Source organism: Mustela nigripes, chromosome 10 (assembly GCF_022355385.1).
Source record: "Mustela nigripes isolate SB6536 chromosome 10, MUSNIG.SB6536, whole genome shotgun sequence".
Lineage (NCBI taxonomy): Eukaryota > Metazoa > Chordata > Mammalia > Carnivora > Mustelidae > Mustela > Mustela nigripes.
In genome coordinates, this window is record NC_081566.1 from 12572258 (window position 1) to 12593314 (window position 21057).

General features: G+C 40.6%; 1 protein-coding gene and 1 long non-coding RNA gene across 3 annotated transcripts in view; one reads left to right on the forward strand and one right to left on the reverse strand.

Annotated features, from left to right (window-relative positions):
- The first annotated feature begins 281 nt into the window (after nt 1–281).
- Nucleotides 282–3613, forward strand: LOC132025406 (uncharacterized). The gene is made up of 2 exons (XR_009406560.1): nt 282–527; nt 2461–3613. It is a non-coding gene; the product is annotated as an uncharacterized LOC132025406 (long non-coding RNA).
- The window catches only part of INTS7 (integrator complex subunit 7), a 91843-nt gene continuing 73286 nt past the window's right edge, over nt 2501–21057 (reverse strand). For both annotated transcript variants that reach the window (XM_059412619.1, XM_059412620.1), the window contains 7 exons: nt 20126–20320; nt 19506–19609; nt 18406–18474; nt 12356–12488; nt 8948–9046; nt 7213–7398; nt 2501–4001 (listed from right to left, as the gene is read on the reverse strand). In XM_059412619.1, coding sequence (XP_059268602.1) covers nt 3714–4001; nt 7213–7398; nt 8948–9046; nt 12356–12488; nt 18406–18474; nt 19506–19609; nt 20126–20320 — 1074 coding nt within the window. In that variant the 3' untranslated portion in view covers nt 2501–3713. The remainder of the gene's footprint in view (nt 4002–7212; nt 7399–8947; nt 9047–12355; nt 12489–18405; nt 18475–19505; nt 19610–20125; nt 20321–21057) is intronic.

Sequence of the window (21057 nt, forward strand, 5' to 3'; positions counted from 1 at the left end):
ACTGTCAAAGGCTAAATCCAAGGGTGAATTACAGAAAGAACAGGTCAGGTGTTTGGTTGAGCAACAGAGTTATTACTGGAAGCAAAGCAAACCCACAAACCCCAAATACCTTCCTTGTCATTTACAGTCTTTCAAATGAACCCTTTGGTGAACCAAAGAATTCCAATGCAGATGTCTTATCTAGAAATCTATTTAAGGTTACCTAGGTCCTAAGGGAGTAGTGAATCTCATTTCTTCTCACTCTTGCACTGTCCTAATTCTGCAGGGGGTAGCCATCCAAGTCTATTTAAGTTTAACTGAACTACAAGTAAATAAAAGATTCAGTCACATTAGCCATATTTTAGACACACAATAGCTACGCAGGGCTAGTGGCTATATTGCCCAGTCAGACTTAGGACATTGCCACCATCACATAAAGTTCTCTCGGACAAGTGCTGCATATATGCTACGTAACAAGTGGCAGGACCCTCTTATTCTCAAGGAGGACCCAAGGAGGACCAAGGGACTGATCTAAGGATCCACGGCAAGTGAGTCTTTTAAATATAAAACTTAAACTGACATCTCTGGGACCCTAGTCTGAGGATCTTGGTTTGGTTGTTTGGTTCTTCTGGGAACCATACATTATGTGAAAAGTGACTTAGTGTTTCCCGTTGCACATTATCTGCCACCTCGGTTAATCTGAGCTACAAAGGTCATATCACAAGATCTCTTAGGCTAAACGGGAATAGAACAGTACTTTAATTTCTAAATAGTTAATGTACTATCACTATCACTACTGAAGACCATCAGCAGCTTTAGAAAGTATTTTCATAATTTTCTATGTACATAGGTATTAAATATTTTAATAGGATTTATGATACTGGTTGTAGACAGAAATTCCATTTTGTATTGGTCAACATTATGTTAATTTTGTTATTATTTTGACATACCCAAATCGGAAATGAGAGGAAGATAGCTAAAATGTGTGTTTAGTAGCGGACTAGCAGTAACTTTTATTGTGAATAAATAAAATGCCACCATTAAGAATTAACCTAACCCTGTGAAAAACGGTATTAGGAAGGATATAATAGTAACAATGCCAGCAAGCTCCTATATCTGTTTACTATGTGCAAGGAGCATGTTAAATGCTTTCCATGTATCACCTCACTTAATCCTCATGCCTTTCCTAATTTTAGGAATAAGGAAATTGAGGCATAGAGATATCAAGTCGCTTGCCCAAGGTCACAGAGTTAGAGCTTGGATTTGGATCCAGACAGTGTGGCTCCAGCGGCTGTGCTCTGAGCCACCAGGCTATATTGCAAAGCTGCTAAACACTGAGAAAAATTAGCCCCGTCTTCTGGAATCAATCAGCCAACCCCTTTTATGATCTGTATCTCTAAGTTCAGGGGACATGTTCACTTCACGATCAGTATGTCTTTCTTTCCTTCATCTTTCCCTGAGTATTTCTTTTTCTTTTCATTCATTACTGTAGTGTTGAAATTATAAATGTAATTTCCCTTTACCTCAAATAATTGCTTAGCAGCTGATGCCAAGAATGCAGTAGACATTATACCAAACATAAAATCAGAGTTCCAATCCTGGATCTAATGACATACTCAATTAAAATAGCCTTTTTCTTTTTTTCCCCCTTCAGGAGTTATTTTCCTACTCTGAACTACTTGGATTTATTTTTATTAATAATCCTTTCCAAGTTTGTGCCAGGAGCCATCCAGAACACCAAGTCAAAGAGTTTATAACTGTAGCTATCAAAAACGTCTTTTAAGAACATAAAATCTGGGAAGGTCTCAAAGGGAACTGGGGGAGAATTGGTGGTTTACAAGATTTGCTTCTTTTCTTGGGAATTCTGTCTTAAAACAGTACCAGAAACCTGAAATCGACATTATAAAATTTCATTCTGAAAACAGACACTGAATTTTTAAAAAATGTACCCCCCCACCCCCCATTTAAGAGCTCTTTTTTTGGTCTTTTAGTCACCCGATAAAACTCTAGATTGGAGTCAAGAGATCCTGTCTAATTCAGTCATTTTACAAAGAAACTACTCTAGAGAGATAAAGTAACTTGCCCAGGGTCACAGAGTTAATTCATCAGAGTACAACCTGTGCTTTCTGGTCCAGTTTTTTCCATGCCTGGTGAGCAGGAAAGGGGTCCTGCATACCTCCTCCGCACCATGTTGGCAATTCCTCCTTGGGCCCATGTTTCCAGATGCTGTCACAGCTGTCCATATCGTGCACTGTGTACAACTGGGCTGCATTTAAAGGGATGTCATCCTCAGCGGACTCTGTGGACTTCCATGTTTTATGACCGTGTTCTGGCCAATGGCAGCAGAGGGTGTTTTGCTGGGACAAGAGCTCATGGAGCCCAGCAATCTCAGAGGAATCTGAGTTGCCAACCATTTCTCACCACTGGAGGCAACATGACAAGGAAAAAAGAAAAACTAATTCATTTTTTTTTTCCTTTGAGCTAATGTTGACTTTAAAGAAAGAAAAAGGCAAAACAGAAGCAAAGAAAATGAGAGATTTATTTAAAAAGAAAGCCTCCAGGGAATGTGCCCTGCTTCATCCTAAGATCTGCTTACAGCCCAAACTGTCCGTATCATCATCGTGTGCAGCCCTGTGATCCCTGATGTTTAGAAAACCATGATCCCAAGCACTGAATGATCCAAAGGAGAATGAACAGGTAAATTACATCTAGTATACCGTGTTAAGATAAGAAAGTTTATTACTATTATATTTTAGAATGGTTTTCAACCAGTATTGAAATTGAAAAAAAGGGGTTTTCTGACTAACCAGAAAACTTCTATTCCCTGAGCATCCCAACTAATCGAGGTTGTGTTACAAAGAGGCTGTTCTTTCTAGACTATCAACTCTAGAATTACATAACTTGCCAAGAAGAAACCAAACCTATCAAAAGATCTGCTCTTCTAATTTAAAACATTAAGATAGTAAATGTGAGTTTTTTCACTCTTGGAAATAGTGTAAAAAGTCTACACTATAAATAAAACCACATACATACTAGAAAAAACAAATGATTAATCTCCAATTTTTGCATGTAATTGTTAGCTGTTTTGGGGGGGTCAATAAAATACTAAATCAATAAATTAAGATTGCATTAGCATAGAAAAGACAGGTAAGTAGTTGAAATAATATAGCAGGATGTTTCAATTCGGCGAGACTGCATGCTCTCAAAATCCAGAAAATGGATTTCGGGGGACACAGTGAAGTCCATCCAGGGGAGAACTCGTTTTCTGTGGCCGCAGGTCAACTTTGTATTGACCGGTTAGAACTTCCCGACGCCTGGCTCAGAGTGAGAGGTCTGTGCCAGGTGGTGAGTTGATGTATTTTGATGCACAGGGAGTCAAATCCATTAACTCAGTGATCCCAACACACGACTTTTCTTGAACAAGAAAGATGAGGCTCAGCAACAGAAAAACAAAAATAAAACAATGAAAATGTCAAACAGATGATAAGGGACTTGGTTTAAGAAGGAACAAGGACAAAAAATCTTGTTGGCTAGGAGCCCAGTTATTTCTCAAATTAAGTTTCTAAAGAAAAATAAACCCCTTTCTTCCCCCCGCCCCGAGTATTACATTATAGAAAGCAATGAATAAACAAACTCCATATTCTAACTTTTATATCTGAATCCATATGAAAAGTCAAATTGTTTTTGCCCATTTGAATGATTCCTAGAAAGCCAGGAGCGCATCCTTCATGTGGCTAAAACCGAGAGTAGGCATTTCGTTGTTGCTGCTGTTGTAATGGCTGCTGGGCTTGCTGCTGCTGTAGGCGAATTTGCTGGGAATAAGGGTCTTCCAAGGATTTTACAAATATGGTAGTTCTGGGACCTGTCTTCCACACAATACCATTGGCGTCTTTCACGGAAGATTCCACTGTAATGTTGTGTGTTCCAAGGATGGCAAAGTTCAACAGAAACTGAGTACTGAAGTAATCGTTATGAGGTTCAACCCTCTGCTCCATCTCATTGGTCATATTGTCGATGGGTATCTGGAATGAAAAAAATTGTTAAATGATAATAATAGCTAATATTCGCTCAGTGCTTACTGTGAGCCAAGCCCCATACCAAGTACTTACTTAATCCCTGCAAACAACCAAGAGGTTTAGGTACCATTTTTACCCTTGCCTTATAGATGAGGAAACTGAGGCAGAGAGGTTAAGTAATTTCTCCAAGGTCACACAGCTGATGAGAGGTGAGGATGGCATCTGAACCCAGACAGGCTAACTCCAGAGCGGACACTCTTGAGTATTAAGCGATCCTGCCCTCACTATCACTGAGTAGAACGAGCCTCTCCCCCTGCTTCCCCACCCCCATATTCCGCCCTTTCTTCCCTGTGAAGGAGCTCTGGACATGCCACCTCATAATATGCTGCACTGGCACATTATTTCAAGCTAAAGGCACTGGAGAAACAGCAGATGGAGGAATGGCTCTGACCTCTCCATTTTTACCTCAAACAGGCCATAAAATCTGCCATGAGAAAGGTGCCGTTCTCGGTACCAAGAAGAGGAGAACATCCTCATCACTAGAAGCTGGCAGTCAACGCTGAAATGCACCCCACAAATAAACTCCCATGACCCCTACCTCCCCCAGGTGCCCCCAACCTCCACCCCTGCTCTTCCCTGCCTCACTCCCAGTCACTTCCCTGGCTTACTGCCCCTCAACCCTTTCGTCTTCTGTCTTCACAAATTTACCCTTTCTTTGTCTGAAATTCACATAAGCTTTCTGCTCTGGTCACTTCTTTGGGTTTCCATTGTCCCAATGGAAATTGTCCCCTTCTTTGGGTTTCCACTGTCCCATGGGACAAGATTCCCATGTCCGTGTACCATTCGAAGAAATGTGTATACCTTTCTTATGTTCATCTGCCTCAAAGTCAGTTTAGTCTTGGGCCTGGGTGGAGACCCTAAGACAGTGGGAGAGAAAATTTTCCTTTCCTACTCTTGCTTACTCCACCCCAATCTGTCTGTGAAGACAGATTCTGAGGAAACAGGGTGTAATCACCTCTTTCAGGGAGTTTAAAATCTAAGACACTGAAAAAGAACCCAACACTAGTTAAATACAAGTTAGAGTTCTTCCTCTTACCTAGCCTGATCTGACACTGCTTCAGTGATGCAATCTTTCCTACCTCCTTTCACACATTTCTAGAACTTGTGCTGTGCTTACCTAATAGTCAGTATCTTATTCAGACTGGAGGCACAATGTATCATAAAACACAAGTTCATGGGCCTGTTCACTTACTTAGGTAGACACCCATGTCTCTGGCCTTCAAGGAACAGAGTAGCACCTGCTGGTACACCCTGACCTGTACCCAAGGTGAAGCATGCCAAGAAAGATACTGATTCTGGAACACATATAAAGGTAACCCTAATGACTATTTGGCCGGATTGCTCTAGGTTATGTGTGTGTTTTTGTTGCACAATCAATGACATAAACATGCCCCAAAGCTCTGTGACTAAATGAGCATATCATGAGGTCAGTTTTCCAGAGAGACATTCACCTATAACGTTGATGAGATGAAGTCACTGACCAATTCGAGATCTTAGAATTATTTATAGGCCCTGTTTTGTTTGTACAACTTCTGTAGGGTTTTTATGTCCCTAAAGAATATGCCTACCAGCCAGGAACTTCCTTAAAAGGACCAGAAATAGGCCTAAGCAACCTGATCACTGAATAGGTGATGATTTCAAGTGGAAAACTCACTGCAAATAACATGACGAACCTTGTACCGTATGATTTATTCTACTGGCTTCCTGACTTTACACAATGCCTCAAGAGGTAAGTTAATAAGCAAAAGACTGGCTTGAATGGTATTTTCTTAACAGTAGAAATCACTGTATACAAGAAAAAAAAGAGAATCACTGTTCTTGCAACCCTAAATGAGGAGACAGCTGCAGACACGGGTAGGTTAATTAGGTAAATTCTCACCACGACCTTCCATGACAATAAGGATCGCCCAAACACAACACTTGGACTCTACATACAGGAAGTGACTTTTTTCGTCATTCATCACATCTTTGCTACATGGGGCTAATAGGGCACCACAATCTGTGTTACAGGCGTCGAAGAGAGCAAAAGAATGAAGCCTGAGCCTTATCAGTGCTGGCAAAGAAGGGAGAGAAAGTTACCAAAGAAAAAAACCACACCTTCTCGTGGCTTTTTAGCCTGAAACCACCAAAACCACCAAAGAGAATAAAATGTTCTCTTTTTATATCTTTACTAATATTCCCTTCCTTATTATGGAGCTCAGTTCAAGTATGCCCACAGTAAACCTGGACATAAGCAATCTGGGCATTTGAACAACTCTGTTCATACAATTGTGTACTTGTTCCCTTGCTATATTTTCTGTGAATAAACCACCAAAGAACTAGAAAGAGATGGCTAAAGGAAGGAGTGTTCTGCATTTGGAATACTGGTATGCCATAGTATTTAGCACCTTGGCCTTGGATAACAAAGCAAGCATGACTTATGGTTATCTACATCATGCTCTGTCAAAACAGCAAATTCCTAGAGTTACACCTTTAAGGAAAGATTGTACTTTATCTGACCGTTGTCTGTCAATGCTGTGTACTTCTTTTCTTTAGAGAATGCTAATATCCACTTAAAATAGAGAGAAATAATTAGATGTGTGTTTTGGGGGAGGGGAATTAGGGAGGCACTAATTCCCCACTCTTGATGTTTCCCCGTCATGTGGAGGGACTTTTCATGAGATGGACAACACTGGTCTCCAGGGGAGGAGGTGAATTCTACTGACTGCTAAGGTTTTGGGTAAGAACTGAGCATGGGGAGCTAAGACCTTCTCTTTCCCTTCTCTTGACATCAGGATGCTCCTCCCTGCCGTTGATTTTACAGGGGCAGGCTCTTATGTGCAGAGGCTGAGGCTGGGTGGGAAAATTCAATTCAGAGGTACAAGGCGAGAAGCTCCTGGTTGCCAGGCACCTGAGCTAGGTTTTCCCATCACTGAACAGTAAGACTCATATTTTAATCTCTGTCTGCCTGGATGCTCTCTATCAACTGGTTCAAGCAGAGAAAAGAGACGAATTATTTATCAGCCCCTCAAACCCCAATATGTGCTTTTAATTTATGTCCACATGTCTCCCCTTTGGAGGTTTCATTGCAATCTGCTTAACCATGAAAATGACTGGAAAACTTCCATGAATGAGGTGATAAAATCCACATCACAACTGTGCCTCTTTTCTAAATTACCTTGTAGTCTTGTCCGGATTTACTCTGTAGTGTGGAAGAAACATTCAGACAGACGGACTGAATTTTGCGGAACAGTCCTGGTTTAGATCCGTGTTGAACCACTCCCTCTACCTTTAGCGCCAGCTGCTGGTTATTCTGGACAGCGATGGGCTCTGCAGGGTTGCGGGGCGATGGTGACAGAGCCAGCTGGAAGACCAACAGGAAGATCAATGCTCACAAGCAAGAGCAAGCTTTCTTCCAGCAAATGCTTGTGCTGATTTTTGTCTACAGGTTACATACAGCGTTACACAGCTAAGGACCTGACCGCTGGGACAACCAAACAAATGCACCTTTCAGGTCAAGGGTTCCTTCTCCCTAATGTCACTGCTAAATACCACTGTGTCTTCTACCCCAAACCCCAGTTTTGTGTGAGGGTAACAGAAAACAGTGAAGGCCCTAGTCTTCTCCGTTTCTGCAGTGGGGCATTTCTTTGACAATGAACCAATTCTAGCAGGAAAATGCGCTATGTAAATTTTCTTATCTAGCTGCTGTCTCTTTGGTCTTACATAATGTTAGAAAGGCTAAATTCAAGGGCAAGTGAATTTAAAATTCAAGAATTACATGTACGATCAAGTCACAGTGGGATAAAAGTCAATTTGCACAAATGAACCAAATGACATTTTAACTTCTCATTAGTTTTTATTTAAGAACGTATTAAAAATCCCAAATACCTTTAAATTACAGAAAGCCCAAACTCTGCTGAATGAAAAGATGGAAGAGGTGGGTCTTTTTGACGATGCTGAACACTGTGTCAGTCAACCCCACGCACATCCTACCCGAAGACCTCTTATCTAAGAGAATCAATTTTCCTTATTACCCAGGTCATTCTGAGATGTAATACTCTGTTATTTACAACCAGAAGCATTCAAAAGGATATGCAAAAGTGCAATGAAGACATTTACTGACAGAGGGATAATTCAGGAAATCTCCTGGAGGCTAGTTTTCCACCTCTTCCAACAATTCCATTCTCTGAATCAAAAAGAGCTTTTGAATTTGGAGTGGCTCAAATATTTTCAAATACTAGCTCTTCTCATTGGCCAGCTCCTCAAAACGCGATACTCACAGACAAAAGCGCTCTGGAGGTAGGACTGGTAACATTTTGCCACACCGAATTATTCTAAATAGAGTCTGAAGAGCCCAATCAGACGCGAACTCAGCTCAAGATCCTTGAGGACGGTGAGGAAAACCTATCCGGATGCCTGCGTGGCTCAGTCTGTTAAGTCTGCTTTCGGCTCAGGTCCTGATCTCCAGGTCCTGGGATCCAGCCCTGGGCTCTCTGCTCAGCAGGGAGCCTGCTTCCCCCTCCCTCTCTCTGCCTACTTATGATCTCTGTCTGTCAAGTAAATAAAAATAAATAAATAGATAAATAAATAATTTAAAAAGTATATTTAAAAAAAAAAAGAAAGAAAACCTCTTAAATTATTCTTGGAGACAAGGGGCAGAGCTGCAGGTAGCTAAATCCCTGTCTACCTCGCCCGCAGGGCACTGGCGCGTAAGGAAGGAAAGGGCTTATTTAACTCCCAAATCCCATTACCTTCACCAAACCACTTGATAAAGGTATAAAAAACTTTTAACTAAAGGGTGCCCGTTTTATCAAAACCAAAGGTAAGATCCTGAAGCTGAGCTATAGCCCATGTATTCCAGAAGGTAACTGGGTTTTTAATCTATATTAACCTCTGTATTTTGGTAGCGTTACCTTGATGCTGGTAGACTGCAGTTTCTGGAAAAAATATCTCTGAAACGAAAGAGGAACTTTCAGCAAGGAAATGATGGCATCGCAGAGGCATGCTGTATGCTGGGAGGGAAAAAAGAAACTAAGTCAAATGAAAATAAATTTCCAAATTTCATCAACAAATGGTACTTTCAGGAAGAAGTTTAAAAAGTACAAATGGTCTTTTGAAGAATATTGCAAAGGTACATACCCATCAGGAAACGGGCAGAACACCCAAATGTTTGCCAAATCATTCATGTCAAGGAGTACAACTGCAGATTTTTACTTTATTTTTATTTATTTATTTATTATTTTTAAAAATATTTTATTTATTTATTTGAGAGAGAGACAGTGAGAGAGAGCATGAGCGAGGAGACGGTCAGAGAGAGAAGCAGACTCCCCATGGAGCTAGGAGCCCAATGCGGGGACTCGATCCCCGGAATCCAGGATCATGACCTGAGCCGAAGGCAGTCGTCCAACCAACTGAGCCACCCAGGCGTCCCAATTTTTACTTTATTTTTAAGTACATTTAATAAAAAGTGAAATGTAGGAGAAAATCTTGCAGGCCAAATAATGCACATATTGTGCATTTCTGTAGCATTAGAGCTATTAGGTATAGTATTATATAATTAGCTTAGATACTATAATATAGGGTCACTTTCTTACGGTAAAGTAGGATCGAGAACATATGATAAGGAAGCCAGCACACTGATATCTGAGGCCTAACACCAAACCCCACAGGGAGCCTTGCTGCCTTGTTCTTCCCTCCCATATCCAGAGGGTGGCTTCCCTGTCCTTGTGGCCAGGGGTCCCCGGAGAATGAGCGATGGTGGAAACTTACTGGAATTCTGAGTAAGAACAACTATACAGTTCAACTCCACAGAACTCTGAAATTTCAGTAAGAGGACCTTACTTCAAAAATCCATTTCACAAACTTAACTGAGTTTTGAAACTCCCAGAAAAGCTGAAGAAGAGAATCACACAATGAATCCTTTGAGACTTAGTAAACGGAGTTATACAACTAGCGTTTAAGAGTTCTAAGATATTACACACATTTATCTATTTAAAACCACTTTATTGAGGTACGGCTGACACAGGTACATAAAATGTGCCTATTTACTGTATCCAACTTGATGAGTGGAGATGAGTATCACCCGTGGCACCGTCAGAGATACTACAGAGGTCACCCAGGCCAATCCTCAATTTTGCTGATGACACAGGTCACCCAGACGGCAAGGGGACAAGCTGGAACTAGAACCTAGGTTGTCTCTTCGTTCAATGACTATTTGGTTCTATTTGGTTCTATTTCATCAACGATTCACCAGCTTAGCAGATGAAAAACTACAGCGCCGTCAGAACACATGTTACTCTGGGGGACCCAGAACTATTCCAGTTGGTCAACCCTCCCCTCCTCAGTCTACTTCCCCATCAGCAGCCCCAAAGCACCTCAGGGTGAGAACCGCTCTACCCTGCGGCCTGCCCTTCCAAGCTCCTGTCCCACCCTTACTGGTTTTACGGTGCTGAACACTTTGTGTCCAATAGGTCCATAATAATGGCAGATCTGTTACTTGAGAAAACCACAACATAGATTCCAACACGTTGTGTCTCTTTCTTCAGGTTTAACTGCCAACTCAACATTATTCATCCTCCTGCAACAAGGGATCTGGGAAGCACTTGCAGGGACATCCTACGAGGGGTGGAAGTCTGATGCCAAGAGAGACACCTCTTTCAAGGATGGACTAAAGCGGACCACAAGTGACCTTAGGCTATTCCCTGGCAAAAAGGCACCATTCTCTCTTTCAAAAGAATGGATGCAGATTTTACAATTACAGGGACAGTGTGGATGGCCTCAGGCCGCAGGCACCTGGGGCACACCTCCACATCAGCAGCAGATGACCATACAGGAAGCGTCTGGAGACCCGAAGTCCCATGCTATGGTTAGTAAACCAGCAGGAGAGGACTAGCAGACACCAGCACTCTCTTCTTTGTTGAATCTGGCATTTTCCAGCCTTTGTATTTTGTGATATTTAATCAATGTCTTGCACAGATGTGTTTATCTCCTTCAAAGATTATCTTTACTCTGTCCCTTAGCAACCAAATCTCAATGTCAAACTACCCCTGTTGATTCAGTTCAGCAAATATGTATTGACCATCGTATGTGGAAAGCGGTATGTCCAGGAAAGTTCCTGTCCTGAAATCTGATCTAACTCTTCTGCAACACACCTTGTCAATTTCTTCTTACACACCTGATAAAAGGTGAGAGGACAGAGCGAGAAGTGCAGGAGCCAGAAGAAGCTGCGGGGGGGATATCAGCATCCAGCAGAGCGGGACAAATCCCCAGGGTGTGAGTCCCGAGACCTGGTCTTAGGGACCGAACTTCTGTATTCTCCCAACTCTTATTTTGAAGTCTTAGCTCCCAGTGTGTTGGTAATTAGAGGTGGGGCCCCATGATGGGATTACTGTCCTTAGAAGAAAAAAAGTGACCAGAGCTCCCTCTGTCTCCCTGGTCTGAGGGCACAGTGAGAAGGGGGAACGGGTGGAAGAGGGCAGAGGGTTCTCACCAGGACCAGACCGGCTGCCACCTTGATTCTGGACTTTCCAGCCCCCACAATTAGGAGAAAGAAGTGTCTATTGTTCAAGCCATCCAGTCTAGAGGGATTTTCGTATAGGAGCCCGAGCTGACTTAAGACACGGGGGAATGCCCAGACAGGGAGGAGAAAATCTGGGTGAGTGTGCGTCAGTCTGTCCTGTGGTGGAAAAGACTGAAGAAGGAACAAGAGCTCCCCACGCCCCAAGGCTGCAGAGATTCAGCAGGCCAAAGGGGAAGCAGTGCGCCAAAGGACATCGGTGGCATCCCCTGGCAGAAGTGATTCATCGCCAGGTAGACAATGAGCCCCGTTCTTTGTTTCACGGGCCTGTGGTTCTCAACCCCGTGGCAGGACAGCATCACCTGGGAGTCTTGAAACATACTAACGTCTGGCCCTCAACTGCAAGGATTCAGAGTTAACTGATCTGGAGTGCGGCCTGGGCACTGACGTATTTTTTTAAAAAGGTTCCAAAGTGATTCTAGTGTGTAGCCAGGGTTGACAACTATTGCAATTTCAGCTAAACTGTTAAAAAGGGGCGGGGGAGGGGAAGAAGTCTTCTCTGTGTTCTGCGGGAGGAGATTTGACCCATTCCTCTAAGTGCGCAGCGGCTGCAGAGGTGCCAAGCACCGCCATGGACGGCGACGCTGAGAGCCAGGTATGAGAGGAGCCCTGTTTGTTACAAAACCGGCATGGAAAAAACCAGCAGACAGGTGAACTGACTGAAGTCACAGGGTTAGAAAGTGCCCGAGTTGGATAAAAACCCACGTCTGTGTCATAAAAACTCAATGAAACAAACGTTACTTGCCATGTAAGAAACAGGGGTGCATTTCCGATCGAGTGAGTCCACTTCCTCCAAGACGCGATTGTACACAGACATCATTCTCCGCTCATATTCGCTGTCCGCATGCGCAGCTCCAGCAGACCCAGATTCCTGGAAACTGAGGTCACATCAGTAGCAATTAATCAACCAAAAGAGTCACCATCTTAATGTCTAAACATGTTAGACACTTTCTACATATTCTCATTTATTTGGTAAAATAATGACGTAGGCACTGCTGTTCCCATTTTACAGATGAGCCAACTGAGGCTTGAAGATGTTAAGTGACTTGCTTTCAGTCACGTAACTAGTAAGTATCAAGCCCGGAATTCACACCCAGACCTGACTTCAAATTATGTAAGGCTAATCACTTTGGTTGTTAGGTAGTAGAAAAATACTTAACCCTTGCCTCTGCCATGAGGTGAAGGAGACCCAAGACATTTGAAAAGGTAACCAGCAGCATAAAGCCCGCAGGCTAAAGCCCCGTAACCAGTGAAGATATATAAATAAAAGATCAGGATGTGGGGGGAGTGGGGAATGCCATGGAAGAGATGGATCCTGAACAAACCACTGAGCAAGCAGGTCAGATAGGATGTGGAGAGAAGTGGGGTGGGCGCTCAGGGCTGTGGAGATGGCACGAATCCAGAACAGACAGGGATGGTGTGGGAATGTTCAGGGGAAAGTGAGCACATAGAACACGCTGGGAAAGTTTGACCTAGATTTCCTCCTTCTTCCTCTACTGCCTCACACCCCAAAAAGTATTTCTGAAAGTATTTCTAAGTGAGAAAAGAAAGCAAAGCTTTTGTGTTCTAACTAAACTTCCACGGGAATACTTGCAAACGCAATATAGGTAATTCAGCCACACCGGGCATCAGACTGTTCTTATTCTTCTCTTATTACCCTTTTAACACCTACTGTGTGTATTAAAAAGTACCATGAAGGGACTGCCCCTAGATACCTTATACAGGTTATTCCCTATAACTGTCACAAGCACTCCAGGAGACAGGCATCCTTAATTACCTGTAGTCCACGCACATGTGGCTCAGGGAGATGAAATTCTAGGCACATGTTTCTACAGCTACAGTGAATGCTAAAGGATTCATCATGTTCATAACTGCTTGGATCCAAAGCTTTGCTCCCTGCTCTGTACTGTACCTCAAGCTCCAATAAGACAAGACCTGAACCTCATTTATATGACTCTAAGAAAAACTCTACATACAAAGCATAAAGAAATTTAAGTCTTTTACATCTGCTACTAAGAGGGTCTAAATTCAGAATACACTGCCCTACCTATAAAGATTCATTTACTTAAAAAATATACTTTGTTGAGATATAGGTTATAAAAGCTTAGGAACACACCTACCCCTTCTAGTCAATTCCCACTTCTGACCCAAGGCAACCATAGGTGTGTTTTCTATCACTATAAATGGGATGTTTCCTGTTATTTCATATAAAAAGAATCCCAAAGCATGCAGTATTTTGTGTCTGGTTTCCTTCACAGCATGTTTTTGAGTGTCATTCATGTGTTTTGCATATATCAATAGGTCGTTCATCTTTATTGCTGAGTAGTATTCCATCGTATGGATGTAATGGACGTATGAGTTTATCCATTCACCCGTTGAGAGGCAGCTGGATCTTTACAGTTTCTGTTATTACAAATTAAGCTGCAATGAAATTTTACATTACATTTCTACGTGGAAATATGTACTTGTCATACGATAACTGCCAACGGTTTCCCAAAGTGGCTGAGCTGAATCATTTTGTATTCCCCAAATGGTAGGAAGTCAAGCTCCTCCACACCCTAATACTGGATACTGAAGGTCTTTTTAATTTTAGCCATTTTATTGGGTGTTCGGAGGTATCTCATTGTGATTTTAATTTGCATTTCTCATATGCCTAATGATGTTAAGCATTGTTTGCTTATCGGACATTAGCAGATCTCCTTTTTTGAAACATCTGTACAAATCTGTCAATTTGTAAAAACTGCATTATCTTGGGTTGTGTGTTCTTAATATCCTGAATATAAGTCCTCTGATAGGATATATTTGATAATATTTTCTCCCCATCTGTGACCTGTCTTTTCATTTTCTTAATGGCATCTCCAAACAGCAGAAATTTAAAAATTGAAGTTCAATTTAGCAAATTTTTATCTTCTGGTAACTGCTATTTGTATCCCAAGAAATCTCTACTGACCTCCAGGTTATGAAGACTTTCTCCAAGGTAGTCTTCCAGAAAGTTTACAGTTTTATTTTTTATATTTTGGTCTATGATATATTCAGAATTAATTTTTCTGTATGGTGTGAGGCAAGGTCAAGACTTTCTGCCCCCCCTATATAGATAAACTAGCTATCCTAGCATCACTCATTGAAAAAAATTATCCTTTCCCTATTGAATTATCTTGGTACCATGGTCAAAAATCAAATGTTTACATATGTCAGTGGTCTCTCCATATTTTGGGCTCTCTATTATTCTACAATCAAGCCAATACTGCATTGTCTTAATCACTATAGCTTTATAGTAAAACTTGAACTGTTTGTTAAGTCCTCCACTTCAGCTTTTCTCCTTTATTCTGCAATATGGTGAGTTACACTGTTTGATCTTCTATTGTTAACCTGGTATTCCTGGGATAAAACCTACTTGGTCTTGATGTACTATCTTTTGTATATTCCTGGATTCAATTTCTACATGCTTTTTTAAAGATCTTTATACCTGTGTTCATGAAGAGCTATTGTTATTCCCTCATTATGGCTTTTAATAGCTACAGGATTTGGATTGGTACTCTTACTTGACTTCTGATATTGGTAATTCATGTTCCTTTACTGCTCAGACTAGCTAGTATTATGAGTTTTATTGATCTTTTCAAAGAACCAGACTTGAATTTCACTGGTTTTCTCACTATTTATTTCTCACGCACTGATTATTGTTTATATTTTTGTTATTTCTTTCATTCAAATTATTTTGAGCTTAATTTGCTTTCTTATTCTAGATTCAGGTAAGGCAGAAATTTAGATCACTGATTTTAAACTTTCTTTTTCTGTTATAAAACAAAATAAAAACATCTAAAGCTATCAATTTCTCTCTAAGCTCTGCTTTAGCTGCATCCCACGAGTTTTGATAGGTGGTTTTCTCATTTTCATTCAGCTTAACATATTTTCTAATTTCCCTTCTGATTTCTTGACCAACTGGGTTATTCAGTAGTCTTATTTAATTCTAAATATGTGGGGATTTTCTAGAGATCATCTTTGTTAGTCCATTCTAATTTGTCAGATAACATATTCTATATGATTTCAATGCTTTAAAATTTGAGATTTGCTTTCTATCCTAGCATGTGGTTTATCTCATTAAATGTTCTAAATGCACTTGAAAAGAACAGGTGTGCTGCTGTTGGTAAATACATGTCAATTAAATCAAAATAATTGGTGGTGTTGTTAAAGTCTTCCATATCTTAAGAAATTTTCTGACAAGTTGTCCTATCAATTGTTCAGAGGGAAATGTTGGGAACTTTGTAATCATGGATTTATTTTTCTTTCAGTTCTGCTTTGCTTTTTTTATTTTTCAGTTTTTGCTTCATATATTTGGAAGATCTGTTACTTTGTACATAAATATTTAGAATTATGTCTTCTTGACCCTTCTGGTGTTTCTTCTGAATGCTCTCAGTGTTTAAAAAGGTCTCTCCATTTGGCTAGTTGGAACTCGAACATTTCTCAGACATGTGTGGGCTCTGGGAGCTTATAGTATGTGTGAGCTTACATGTATGAGCTCTGTTCAGCTTACAGCTTCCTCGTAATTATTCTTTCCCTTGTAGTTTTTTGCCTGGCCTTGCGGAGTTGCACCTTACGTATGTGTACCTTAGCATTCAGCCGAAGAAGATTCGTAGCCTGTGAAATTTCTGGAACTCTTTCCTGGGAAAGCGTCTTCCTCTCTCCTGTATTCTGTCCTGCAAAATCTGGCTTCTTCTGGTTCCTTGAACCCTGATCCCTATCTCTTCAACTAAGCAAGACCGCCAGGTTCTGCTTTGGTTACTCCTCCCTGAGAGGCAGTCTAAAAAGTGCCTCCAGGGAGAGGAACGTGAAGACTCCTGTAGGGTTTACCTTACTTATTTCCCTCCTCTGAAGGATTACATTCCTGAGTTTCCTATTGCCCAACATCATCGGAAAAGAGTTAATGTATATGTTTTATCCAGGTTTTAGTTACTGTGTCACCGTTGCAAATTGTTCCCTTACCTTTTAGGCAGTAACGCAAAGATTAAGCACAAAGGAAGCATACAGAGCAAATAAAAAGCTACAGTAGAAAAATGCAATGGACAACTTCTTTTTGATAATTCTAAAAGGTTGGGATGAGGCAATCATATTCATAATTATAAACATTTGCCCTGTCCTAATCCTTATTTATTGTTACTGGCTTAGGCACGATGCCAGAGATAAGAAAACAAGGTCTCTTCCCCTCAAAAAGCTCCCAGGCTATGAAAAAGATGGACAGATTAGTGAAATATTAACATTATGCCTCACTCTTGAGGTTTCTTAGCTGCTAGTATTTATTTGGAAAGTGCAGAATATAACATCAAGAACAGAAGTTTTAGAAGGAATCCGCCACACTCTGGGGTTGTATACTATTGAGGACGAAACCCAAAGAACATTCCTTCAAGGTGCAAGCTTTCCTCTCCAGTTTTTCCCTGCTATGAAGGGCAGAGGCTAAGGGAACAGGTTTGGAGGATGAGAGGGGAAGGAGAGGAGTGAAGAAAGGTGGCAGGAAGCACTGAGAGTGAGAGAGCAGCAAGTGTAAGCTGGCGGGGGAACTCCCTCACCGCATCCCTGCTGACTATGCACCCAATCCGGTAAAAAGTCAGTCAAGAAAAACACTTATTTATACTTATTAAGCCAATCAATAGTACAATGACATCTGGGTGCTAAGAAGTAATTGAGTATGTCACAGTAGAAATGGTGTGATCCTTGAAGCATCAATTAACTGGCAAGGATTCTATAAAGTACATGGAGGTTTAAGAACATTTTGAAACTTAAAAGAAGGGTTTTTTGGTTTTGTTTTGTTTTTAAATAAGCACTGCAAGTCTGGAGAGAAAATGAACACTGATGAAAACAGGATAAAAGGAAAAATAAGCAAATATTATATTAAAATGGACTGGCTGAATGCAGACAAAGATAGCCAAGTGGCCTAGTCTGAGAGTAGGCAGAACTTTAAAACAGAAGCAAGGATCCTCCTATTGTCCTGAAAAGAAATTATGAGTCAATGCTTTAGGGTAGAGAAATCTCTGGTTTGTTGATTATATTCTCTTTGAGAAAGCTGACCTTGGAACCACGGGCCTTACTAAACTGGATTATAGACAGTTGAAAATGCACATTCCAAAACAGAATTGTAATGGGAAAAAAAAAGGATCATTCTTTAATAAAATATTTTGAATAATTAGTTAATAGGAAAGGAGAAAAGAATATTAATAAAGCAAAACAAGAATATCTTTTTAAGAAATCAAAGAATAAAAAATTCAAGCTTAATTATTAACCCAATTTTTCACACCAAAATTTAGTTATAGTATAAAAGAATAAAATATTCAAATTCAAAGAATTTCTTCCCAGCTATTTTTTCCAAGTCAATGTTTTAAAAACAAGGGGCAGTGGGGCACCTGGGTGGCTCAGTCAGTTAAGTGTCCTACTCTTGATTTCAGCTCAGGTCTGGATCTCGGGAGTCCTGAGATTGAGCCCCGTCTCAGGGTCCACACTTGGTGGGGGAGTCTGTTTGAGACCCTTTCTCCCTTCTCTCTAAAATAAATAAAAAAATCTTTTCAAAAAAAAAAAAAAAAAAAAAAAAACAAAAAGGCAGAGGTAAATAAGCCATGGAATCAGAAAAAACAAGTTTTGTCACTAGGTGTGTGACCTCAGGCAAATAGTAACAAAGTCCCTCTTCTCTGTTCTTCCATAAAACCTCTCCCAAAATACATACAATACTTCTTCTAAAACACATGTTGTGATGACTAGGTAATGTAACACTGGAAAATATACTTTAATGTAAACTATTATTAGAAATACCTTGCTGATTCTGGGTCCAAAATCAGGGCTTCTATTGCATGAGATATCAGTAAACAGCTCTGCTGCTGTCTGGGTTAGTGTTAAGGTTATACAAGAAAACAGCGAAATCCACGTAGATTTTATATTACCAGAATATCAAGTCAAAATGCAGACTATATTTTTAGTTATGAAAACCATATATTATCAAATCAAGTAGTTTGAGACTTCATGATTTCTTTTTCCTTTTTAAGGGATATATGTTGTTTATAATAGTGATTTTTAAATTCTACTTCAGAGGCTGCCTAATGTGGGAAGGGGGAACCAAGCAGCAGGCTCCGTGATTCAATCACAGAAACTCTTCTCCTCTGCTCCGATGGAGGAGTTTCAGTGATAAAAGTTAAAAGCAACGACGATAAAAATGGTCTGAAGTTACCCCAGAGATTCTGAAGCTGGGGGCTCCAGGGATCTGGTAACCCTCCCGGGACGATGTAAATGTGCCGGGTGTGCAGAAATGCATTCTGTAGAGGAAAGGGTCCATAGCATTCGCTAGGTTTTTAGTTAGAGAACTAAAGTGATTGATAGTTAGACAACTACTGATTGATAGTTTCCACAACTTAAAAACAATGTATCTCTTCTCTCCTTTCAAAAAGGATTTGAGGCTGCTAATAAAATATGAAGAACTCAAAGAGGAGGACTTAAGAAACCAGAGTGACGACTGCACCTAGAGATCACGAATGGAAGGTGACAGGAACCATGAAGAAGACAGAGGTAACAAAAGAGAGAATGGTTTTCTGGTGGGAAAATGTGTTGCCTTCTCTGGTGTAGATCAAGCGAGCACAAAGAATGCAACACTGGTGGGACCTGGGTTTGGGAGGCTCGTCCTAGTGGTGGAGAAAGATGACCACGGAGTCACCCACTTTTTAAAAAAAGTCTGGTTGAAGTTAAAAAGTAAAATTAATTAAACCACTCATACTAGATTTCAAAAGAGAAGTTATTAATTATAATAAATTTATAGGCTTATCTAAACATACATATTTTCAGTTAAGCATATCTAGAGCATTTACTCTACGTTTAAAAGAATACTTCCAGAGAACGAGAAACACTGAAGCAGCTTAGGATACAGTTCCACATTCCTCAATGTTGCCGAATCAGCATCAAAAGACGCCTGATAGAGATCCCCATATCGAGAAGCAAGGCTTCGGAATTCTTCCATGGACTGTTTCATCTAAAAAGAGGGAAAAGATCAATTACAAGGAACATGCTATCATTATTATACAATGATATACCACAGAAACCAAACATAAAAAAAAAAACTATCCTCAAACAATCAAATCCAAAAAGTAGTTCAATGCTTCCCATTTCCATTCCATTCATGCTTATAAACTTTGTTAAATAAAATTAAGATGGGAAATGAAATTCTAAAGATTCACAAAATTATAGTAATAATACACATGACACACAGAAACAAAAAGCCCTGCTTTTTTTAGTTTCAATTAAAACACTAAAACAATGAAAATAGTTATAAATATGTAGAATCCAGTGAGACATCATCAGTCATTTTGTCATTCTAATAAAACATCAAGGCTATTTTTGGCAATACAGATGAGTTAAGCATCTGATGGTTAATGTCCATTAGTCAAGCAGCTGATTTTGAAATTCCAGGATTTTTCATCTCACGACTAACCTCAAAAACCTCTAAAGTGTAAATAAAAACTGCACAGAAAATAAAGTGAAGACACACCTGATTGGAGATGCGACCGCACCTCTGAAGGTCATTCCCTAAGGTCATGGCAATTGTTGTGGCAATTGCTGGTGGGGGGCTTGTCTTGAGGCTATTACAAGTACAGATAAGTTGAGAGAAGGCTTGTAGAAGGTCAATCCTGAGTTTTACAAATTCACACTGAAAACTTAAAGGATTCAGTGGTGTACTGGCAGCCTGGGGGGAAAAAAAGATAAATATAAGACAAAAGTAAATAGAACAGCCAGATGGTACCATACGAAGTATTTGTCACTGTCTGTGAAAAAGAGCAGTAGCTCTAACACGGATGGATAAACACCTAATTATAAGAGAAACAACGAAGTATTAGAAAGAAAAACTTATTAGCATCAGCTGTGAAAGACTATGTCTCATCCATATTCAGGTTCCTTACGCCCTACACTCGCGAAGACCCCACGGCACCTGGGTTGGCTAGATTATCACCAGTAAGAAATCATTTGAGGGACACTTCAAGGACATCATCAGTCTTCCAAAATCCCCTTCATCACCAGCTTCCTACCTTTCTAACCTGAAATTCTCATCACTGGAATCACTGACAGGATTTTTCAAAGCTGGGAGTGGGGAGGAAAGAAATCTAAGGACGGGAGAAATACAGTGGTTGACAGTCACGTGTTGCCTCATGGCTGTAGTTTTCCACTTTGAGCCCAGATTAATTTTAAAAAGAATTTCTGAGCAGACACACACACGGAGAGGCTACCAAGGAAGAACAGCTTATAACGCACAAATAAGTTTCAGCGAGGAGGAGAGGCGCCAGGGCTGAGTCTGGGATAGCAAAGAGCAGCATCAGCTAGGCCGACGGGGCAAGGAATGTAAGTCAAGCTGGTGTGGCAGAGAGCTAGGACCACCTTTATCTACTCAGCAACTACTCCAGCAGAGATCCTAGCATGGTGCTTTCA